The sequence below is a fragment of the Takifugu rubripes genome, chromosome 3, assembly GCF_901000725.2.
Source record: "Takifugu rubripes chromosome 3, fTakRub1.2, whole genome shotgun sequence".
NCBI classification, from domain to species: Eukaryota; Metazoa; Chordata; class Actinopteri; order Tetraodontiformes; family Tetraodontidae; genus Takifugu; species Takifugu rubripes.
In genome coordinates, this window is record NC_042287.1 from 11601617 (window position 1) to 11611151 (window position 9535).

At 42.2% G+C, this 9535-nt stretch overlaps 1 protein-coding gene and 1 long non-coding RNA gene across 2 annotated transcripts; both read left to right on the forward strand.

Annotated features, from left to right (window-relative positions):
- The first annotated feature begins 258 nt into the window (after nt 1-258).
- LOC101063041 (deoxynucleoside triphosphate triphosphohydrolase SAMHD1-like) lies at nt 259-5550 on the forward strand. Its single transcript, XM_029833127.1, has 16 exons — nt 259-553; nt 630-696; nt 767-830; nt 1265-1425; nt 1535-1650; nt 1743-1813; nt 2107-2265; nt 2489-2601; nt 2671-2779; nt 2855-2946; nt 3025-3140; nt 3276-3415; nt 3615-3701; nt 3806-3910; nt 4000-4137; nt 4273-5550. The coding sequence occupies exons 1-16, from the start codon at nt 376-378 to the stop codon at nt 4420-4422; spliced, it is 1866 nt and encodes a 621-aa protein (XP_029688987.1). The 5' UTR covers nt 259-375; the 3' UTR covers nt 4423-5550.
- An 803-nt stretch (nt 5551-6353) lies between these two features.
- LOC115249044 (uncharacterized) lies at nt 6354-8510 on the forward strand. Its single transcript, XR_003887748.1, has 3 exons — nt 6354-6625; nt 6734-6991; nt 8406-8510. It is a non-coding gene; the product is annotated as an uncharacterized lncRNA (long non-coding RNA).
- The last annotated feature ends 1025 nt before the right edge of the window (nt 8511-9535 follow it).

Sequence of the window (9535 nt, forward strand, 5' to 3'; positions counted from 1 at the left end):
ATAGATAATATACCACTGTTTTGCAATAGTATATATACTGCATGTATATTATGCACTATAAACTATATATACATATATGTGTGTATATTAAATTTAGAAGTTAGTTTTTAGGACCACAACACATACCACTGTGAAGCGGCGTGTTTATAAGGAAACGTGTATTTTCTGAAAGGTGTCGGTGACCTTTTCTTTTGAAAACTCATGGCAGGGAATATATTACATTTCCGTTTAACTTTACTCAATAAATTTAGACATAAAAACCCCGCCAGGTTCTACTTTCGCCGACAGTTGTCCCATCGGCGACTGTAACAGCATCTTTAGCGGCGCATTTCAAGCTTCATTAACCTTCCCCGCGGTCCCTTTGACCAAGTGAACATGGAAAACCGAAAACGCCCGATCGGCGAGGTTTCGACCTCCAACGCTGGCTTCAAAACGCCGGAGAAGAGTGTGTCAGTTGTCCGCCGGCAGCAGGACATCTCTGAGTGGGGAGTCGACGAAACGTGTCAGTATCTGTCCAGCGAAGGTCTCGGAGAGTGGCAAGAGGCGTTTCGAGGTCGGTCTTCAGTAGATGAAAGCTGATATTGGGCTATTTTTAATCTGACCTGAGATTTCTGATTACTGTCACCCAGCACACAAGATCACAGGGGTCGAGCTGCGGTCTCTCACGGATGCTGATCTGGAGAAGATTGGCATAGCGTAAGAGATGCAGGGTGGAAATCACCTCAGCTTTTACCTCCTTTCTTCACTCACTTATAATCATCTCTAGGTGTCTTGGTGACCGCATCAAGGTCCGACACAGTTTGAGGAAGCTGTGGCGGACAACATATAAGGTCAGTGTTTTTTATTGCAGCCCTCCACTGTCAAGGACGAGGAGATTAGAAACTCAGCCAAAATAGGAAAGAAGGCTGAGAAATGTTCGCTGCATTTGTGTTTTCATCTTACCTCTAACCCTGAAACTATTTAGCAGAGAATACAACCCAAAAATGAAGACGGACTAGTTAGATTGTCCTGGGCAGGGCAGCCTCTGGCCAATTTCTTTTAATTCCCATCCATCAGTTTTCCCCCACATATTTGAAGTGGGGGGGTCAGCAACAGCTGCTGAAACAGCTAAATTCTTACTAAAATCAGTCACATTTTATCCGTTTGAAGCCAATGTTGAGAGATTATAAGAATTTGCCAAAAATATGCAACTGGCTTTGGAATGTGGACAAAGCTCGAGCGTCTTTTGATGGTTAATAATAATAATAATTGTGTGTCCTTCCAGGTTTTTAATGACCCCATCCATGGTCACATCGAGCTGCACCCTCTTCTCATCAAAATCATCGACACCCCCCAGTTCCAGAGACTGCGAAACATCAAGCAGCTCGGAGGGACCTACTTTGTTTTCCCCGGAGCGTCCCACAACCGCTTTGAACACAGCATAGGGTAGGTTGATGGCACGAAAAAACAAGGGTGCCAGTCCAAACATGTTGACGATTACCAATCAAATTCAAGATTTAACCGGCCTATTCTGTTTACTCGCCTATTTTTGCAGGGTGTGCCACCTGGCAGGACAACTTGTTTGTTCTCTGAAAGAGAGTCAGCCAGAACTTGGCATCTCGGACAGTGACTGCCTGTGCGTGCAGATAGCAGGGCTGTGCCACGACCTGGGTGAGCCAAAGGGAAACTGTTCGTTTACAGCTCGCTTGAAAACTGATGTAGGCGTGAACCCAACCCAGTCTGATCCAATTGCTCTCCCCCAGGTCACGGTCCATTCTCCCACATGTTTGATCGCATGTTCATCCCTAAAGCACAGCCTGAGCTGAACTGGCAGGTAGGACAGGGCGCACCAAAAGAACCATGAAGGCAAAAGCAAATATATGTCTTGCACGCATACGTTAAAAGCGTATTAAGTCATAAACATGGCAAGTGCCGAGATAAGAGTTGTTTCGCGAGTGGCCCTAATCCATAGTAGGATCAAGGTTCTGCTGATGCACCAATAAAAAACAAGATTCATATCAAACTCATCTTTACCTGAGATCAGCTCTTTCTATATGACTACTGTGTTGTTACTGGGGTTTCGTTTTCAAAGGGTTCCTGTGTTAACGTGGTCTGTTTCTGCTGCAGCATGAGAAGGCTTCTTTAGACATGTTTGACCACCTGGTTGAAGCCAACAACCTGGAGCCAGTGATGATTCAGCACGGGCTGACACTGCCCAAGGACCTGGACTTCATCAAGGAACAGATTGCTGGACCACTGAGCAATGGAGCATCCCAGAACAGCCAGGTACCTGTTGCCGTCCATACCACAGATATCAAGGATGCTTTTATTTTGCTGACAGTTGGCGGCCAGTTTAGCTCAGACTGCGAGGAGCTTGTAGTGCACGCTTGGCTGGGTCTGATGTAGGTCTGTGCACATGTCACTTGCATAACAGGAAGTTATAAAATTACCTTCCACAAGAACAGTTTTACGATAATCTGTGCGTTTTTCCATCTCCTTTTGTCCTCAGTCATCCTCCCATTGGTCATATAAAGGCCGTGAAAAGAACAAGTCCTTCCTCTATGAGATCGTGGCCAACAAGAAAAACGGCATCGACGTGGACAAGTGGGACTACTTTGCAAGGTCTGGATCAAAAATGATTTTTGAGGAAGATTTGCATTTATTTCCATAGTTTTTCCACTCTGTCTTCAGGGACTGCCACCACTTGGGCATCCAGAATATTTTTGACCATCAACGCTTCATTAAATTTGCCAGGGTGTGTGAGGTGGATGGGGAGAAGTACATCTGCACTAGAGACAAGGTGCCTGTATCAGTCTTCGTAACGACCCATTCTGGCGCAAAGCTTGTTCTGATAGTCTATAATCCATGTTTCCAGGAAGTGAACAACCTGTATGACATGTTCTACATGAGAAACTGCCTCCACCGAAGAGCCTACCAGCACCCGGTGGCCAACATCATCGAGACCATGTGAGGAGATCCCGTGTCTGCATCCTTTTGCCCCACTGTCTCGTTCTGAAAGTAACACCGTCGGGTGTGATTCTGCAGGATCACGGAGGCCTTTCTGAAAGCAGACGACCACATCAAGATTGAAGGATCGGGGGGGAGAACATTCACTCTGTCCACAGCCATAGATGACATGGAAGCCTACACCAAGCTAACAGGTTTGTAAGTGCACCTCTGTGTGCTGAGCGGGTTCATACTGACTCTCTCCTAATTTATTCAGAACATTAGCTTTAAGTAACCCTCTCTAACCTCTCTTTAATTTTTTACAACTCTGTTCCTGATTTATCCTGCAGATCAAATGTTTGAGCAAATACTGAACTCCACTTCCAAGGAACTGGCCGAACCAAGGAAGATTCTTCATGACATCACTTGCCGACGCCTCTACAAGTATTTGGGCCAAACACAGTCAGAAGAACCCCTTAGAGAGTCAGAGGTTTGTGTCTGTGTCAGCCGCCTGCACCATTCCACACACACACACACACATACACACACACACACACACATCTGTGACCACATTAGTTGATAGATAAAATAGATTTCTGTAATTTGGGGTTAAAAAACCACAGATGTGATTCTTTTGTGATCCAGTCACATCTAATGTGTGACACCTGTTTCCTCTCTTTTCCCCTAAGGAGGAACTTCAAGCTGAGTTGGCTCAAACTGTTCCAGAGATTGGTGCCAATGATGTTCATCTGCAACAAGACGACTTTGTAGTCAATGTCAGTGCATTTTATTTTTCTCTATTATTTAACCCAGAATATTCACTTATTGCTCCATGGTCCACAAAATTGTTAAATCGATATAAAAATGTCCCTTTCTGTAGCTGATTAATATGGACTACGGCATGAAGGATCAGGACCCCATCGAAAATGTGCATTTCTACTGCAAAGATGACCTGAACAAGGCCTTCGGGATTTGCAAGGACCAGGTCTGGAATGAAGACCTGTCTTGGTCTGTGCTAAGGCAAAAGAGCTTTTAGTCCCAAAAACAACTCTGTGCTGCTCTTCCTCTCCTCAGGTGTCTAAACTTCTTCCAGAGAACTTTACTGAGCAGGTGATCAGGGTCTACTGCAAGAAGACTGATGACAACAGCCTAAAAGCAGCCAAGAATATGTTTGTCCAGTGGTGTTGGAAGAAGGGATTCTCCAAGCCGAAGGTAACACCATAAGAAGTTGGTTTATTGCCTCTGCACATTAAGAATTCCACATCTACAGCAATTCTAATGTCAGTTCAGCCTGGAGAGAAGGAAATTCACATTAGGAAAATGTCCCTTGTAATCTGTCCTCAACAGGACGGGGACGTGATCGCACCGGACGTGACGCCTCTGAAGCCCAAATGGTCCAGCAGCAAAAAAAGCAAAGACGGGGAGCGTCCCAGCCGCGCTGGAGACACGAGCAACCCAAGTGGGCGAAAAAAGCTGAAATTCGAGCAGCCTTTGTAGGAAATTATATTTTTCTACAAGTTTAGTCTCTTGAAAGTTTAGAAACCAAACTATATTTGATACCATTTTTACCAAAAGACATCACCTCAGGGTGTAATTAAAGTGATGCCCTGAGTGGGCGTTTACAGGAGCACAATATCGTCAGGACTTTTGTTTTAGTTTGATCATTTTAATCGGATTTTAATTTGGACACTCTTGTCTGTCTGCTCCTATTTTAAAGACAAACTGATTTAATTCTGTCAACTTCTCAATATGCTCCTATCATGTATCAGGGCTGGTGTCAAAATCGTGGGCAGTTAAAACTGTCAGTGTGCTTTTTACAGCTATTTTCAGAGCTTCAGTTTTTATTAATATATATAAATCAAAACTGCAGTCACTTTAAAAGTTTTCTTCTTTAAACTTAGCTTAGCCTTTTTTACTATCTGTGGATTTTCCTTTAATCTTACCTTAAAGGTATTTATTTTCAGAGCTTTTGCATGAGTGCTTATTTTTCTTAAAGTGGGAAACTTGGGCAATATTTGTTTACCTCGTAGCTCCAGCAGAACATTTTGAAATGTTTCTTAATTTACCAATACAACCTCATCAAACTTGCTTTGTGTCCTGGTTGTTTTCTTACCTGATTGTAAAATGTTTGGCTCGAAAGAATGTAAAAAAAAAAAGATCTTATATTTGGTATTACTGTTGGGGGAAAAAAAAACAATTAAAAATGCTTATTGCTTTAATTGTGCCTGTAGTTATTGTTCTCAGTATATATGTGTATGTATATATATTGATTTGTTTGTCAGAGCTTTTAAATGTTTCCACTCTTTGCTAGAAGGCAGCAAAGACTGATTATGGATGGCAAATTTAACTGTTTAAAGCGGTATTTGTAGAAAGTAAGGCCTTTTACTCTGTTATTGATGCATTTGTCCAGGAGATTTTTTTTTTTGTGGTCAGCAGAAATACTGACTATTGCCATCAAACCTGAGAAGGTTAAGATTTATATACTCTGGGCCAAAAAAAAAAAAGAATTCATCAGCTTTGTTTTGAACATGTAAAAGATTAATGAAAAGTTAATCTTACACTACTGGACAGACAGATACAATACAAAAGCATGAAATTAAAAACATTTACATATCTGAAAAGAAATGGGAATAACTAATACTTATTTAATCCCACCCCTCATCCATTCATCAGTAATATTCTAGTATTCCTTATCAATATACATCCATACACTAATAACTTGCTGTATATATAGACAAGAACATATTCTTAGTCTAAATTCCTTTATCTAATAAAAAATCATCACTTTATGTCTCCTTTTATACTTTAAAACATTCAATTTTTTCCATAGCTCTTTAAGAATAAAAACCTAAGATCTATTTGATAATCCCATATCTTTCAAATATTCTATAAGTGCTCTCTGTACATCTTTTACCCCTCTCCCCCAGTATTCCATTTTCCTGCCTTAATTATCTTTTTCCCATAACACGAATGAATAAATGTAATCATAATTTTAAAACTACTCCGTAATACAGCAAAGTACTCGTAGATTTGATCTAAACACCTCAAAGTCAAGTTGTTCGCTGTGCCGTTATGTATTTTACAATTCTAACGCTAGAGGGCGAAATGCGCTAAATCTACTTTCTACTTTCGCCGACAGTTGTCCCATCGGCGACTGTAACAGCATCTTTAGCGGCGCATTTCAGGCTTAATTAACCTTCCCCGGGGTCCCTTTTACCAAGTGAACATGGAGAACAGAAAACGCCCGATCGGCGAGGTTTCGACCTCCAACGCTGGCTTCAAAACGCCGGAGAAGAGTGTGTCAGTTGTCCGCCGGCAGCAGGACATCTCTGAATGGGGAGTCGACGAAACGTGTCAGTATCTGCAACAGCTGCTAAAACAGCTAAGTTCTTACTAAAATCAGTCACATTTTGTCCGTTTGAAGCCAATGTTGAGAGATTATAAGAATTTGCCAAAAATATGCAACTGGCTTTGGATTGTGGACAAAGCTCGAGCGTCTTTTGATGGTTAATAATAATAATAATTGTGTGTCCTTCCAGGTTTTTAATGACCCCATCCATGGTCACATCGAGCTGCACCCTCTTCTCATCAAAATCATCGACACCCCCCAGTTCCAGAGACTGCGAAACATCAAGCAGCTCGGAGGGACCTACTTTGTTTTCCCCGGAGCGTCCCACAACCACTTTGAACACAGCATAGGGTAGGTTGATGGCACGAAAAAACAAGGGTGCCAGTCCAACATGTCGACGATTACCAATCAAATTAAAGATTTAACCGGCCTATTCTGTTTACTCGCCTATTTTTACAGGGTGTGCCACCTGGCAGGACAACTTGTTTGTTCTCTGAAAGAGAGGCAGCCAGAACTTGACATCTCGGACAGTGACTGCCTCTGCGTGCAGATAGCAGATTTCTTGATTACAAGAAAGCCTATGACTCAATGCCGCACACATGGATACTAGAGTGCCTGAAGTTGTATAACATCAACAGGACACTAAGAGAGTTCATCCAGAACTCCATGAAGCTGTGGAAGACGACTCTGGAGGCCAAATCAAAGCCAATTGCACAGGTGAGCATCAGATGTGGCATATATCAAGGAGATGCTCTGCCCCCCTGCTGTTCTGCATAGGCCTAAACCCCCTCAGCCAGATCATCACCAAGAGTGGCTATATATGTGTGTATATATGTGTGTGTGTGTGTGTGTGTGTGTGTATGTGTGTGTGTATATATATGTGTGTGTGTGTGTGTGTGCGTGTGTGTGTGTGTGTGTGTGTGTATATTTGTTTGTTAGAGCTTTTAAATGATTCCACTCCTTGCTAGAAGGCAGCAAAGGCTGATTATGGATGGCAAATTTAACTGTTTAAAGCGGTATTTGTAGAAAGTAAGGCCTTTTACTCTGTTATTGATGCATTTGTCCAGGTGATTCTAAATTTAGAGCTTGTGGGAGTTTTTTGTGGTAAGCAGAAATACTGACTATTGCCAGCACACCTGAAGGTTCAGACTTATATACTCTGGACCAAAAAAAAAAGATTGGATTCATCAGCTTTATTTTGAACATGTAACAAAGTAAATGAAAAGTTATTCTTACACTATTGCACAGACAGATACAATACAAAAGTATGAAATTAAAAAATATTTACATATCTGAAAAGAAATGGGAAGAACTAATACTTATTTAATCCCACCCCTCATCCATTCATCAGTAATATTCTAGTATTCCTTATCAATATACATCCATACACTAATAACTTGCTTTATATATATAGACAAACACATATCCTTAGTCTAAATTCCTTACTTTATGTCTCCTTTTATACTTTAAAACATTCAATTTTTTCCATAGTTTAAGTGCACAATTAGTAATGGATGAATAGATAGATAGATAGATAGATAGATAGATAGATAGATAGATAGATAGATAGATAGATAGATAGATAGATAGATCGATCGATGGATCGCTTATTGGTGGGTTTCAGCCATTACTTAAAAAGGACGATAGCGCCATCTACTGTATTTTCTGGCAGAAACTATTTCCACGACCCTCCTCCTCCTCCTCCTCCTTCCCCAGACTCCTCCGAGCCGTTAGACACACATTTCTATTTTCATGTTTGTTGTCTTAATTAATTTTCAGTTTCCTGCTTCCCCTTGAGGTCCATTTTTGGGTCTAAAACACACCAGTTATGCTGAAACCAACCTTGTTCTCAACCCTTTCTTCAGTTTCTGAGTTTAAGCTACTGAATCACTCCCACATTTGACAACATTAGACTTTTAAAAAGCGCAACTTGGGAAATCCACAGCTTTTTAATTAGAAACAGATAAGTAAGCGCCAAACTGCCAGATTCTCTTATGTGACGCTCAAATGTTCAGGGTTTGCAGTGTGGAATGGTTCAAAATGGTTCAAGAGATATAAGTTACACATATGACATTCATCAATGTAATGATATGTGATTATCAATGAATTAATCAACATTTTCTTACATTAGATGTATTTGTGAGGTGAGACGTGACCAGTGCTGAACGTGAGCCAGCGCTGGCTGGAATTCGTGGAGTTTGGGATTGGAATGGAGGAGGAGGAGCGTTACGAGCGGTATGTCAGATTCTCTTTTCCAGCTGGTCCTGAGGGGTCAAACTGTGTGTGGATGTGTGCATGTCATGGCCTCTCATTAGGGGGTGAGACACTGCGGCTCCAGACCCCCATGGTAGGACTGCTGGTTGAGTCTGCAGTGATCCTGCCACTTTGATGCCCCTGATCCTCAGCACCTCACCAGGAGGTTAATGAGCCAGTCTCTCTTTCTCTCTCTCTCTCTCTCTCTCTCTCTCTCTCTCTCTGACTGAGGTGGCGTGTGATTGAGGAGCTCAGGGCGAATCGAGGTATGATTCGAATTTTGTGCAGTTTTAGGTGAGCTATGCTGTGGGTGAGGTGGTGGGTTTCGAGAGCGTGAAGTCGGCCTCCAAAATGAACAGCGCGGTGGTCATTTTCTTAGACGACGTGTCCAAGGTGGAGCGGTTGGTGGAGAGCGGCGTCGTCCTCAGGGACGCCTTAACCCCCGTTTGTCTGCTGGTGAATCCGGCCACGAAAATCACAGTGTCTAACGCACCACCGTTTATTAAAAACGATGACCTGTGTAAAACTTTGTCCAGGTACGGACAGATAGTCTCGCAGGTTAGAATGGTGCTGCTGGGATGCAAGTCCCCGAAGTTAAAGCACGTAGTGTGTCATCGGAGGCAGCTTTATATGGTCCTTAAAGACTCCGATGGTCACTTAAACCTAAGAGTCTGAGCTGACTCTCCCAAGAGGAAAAACTAATCTGTTACCCTGTGGGGAAGATCAAAAAGTTTTTACCTGACACTAAGGGTCAGAGGGCAGTCAGAACCGAAAGTTTCTTCCCCGATTTGAACGGTTTTATAAGATTGGTAAATCGTTTCAAAAAGGAAAATGTCTTTTCAGAGCAGGAGGTCTACAGACTCAAAAAGCTGGTCGCCAAGGCTGCTCTGATTGAAGACGTTGGCTAGTGTTTTCTTTTTTAATGGTGATGTCCATTTTATCCCCTGTTTTTTATTTGTTCTCTCACTTTGTGGTTCATCATGAACATCAAGATTGGGACTCTTAATA

Coding starts and splice junctions, on each gene's coding strand:
- LOC101063041 (XM_029833127.1), top strand. CDS start 376: ATGGAAAACCGAAAACGCCCGATCGGCGAGGTTTCGACCTCCAACGCT. Junction 2,266..2,488: donor GAGCATCCCAGAACAGCCAG/GTACCTGTTGCC, acceptor TTTTGTCCTCAG/TCATCCTCCCATTGGTCATA. Junction 2,780..2,854: donor ACATCTGCACTAGAGACAAG/GTGCCTGTATCA, acceptor CCATGTTTCCAG/GAAGTGAACAACCTGTATGA.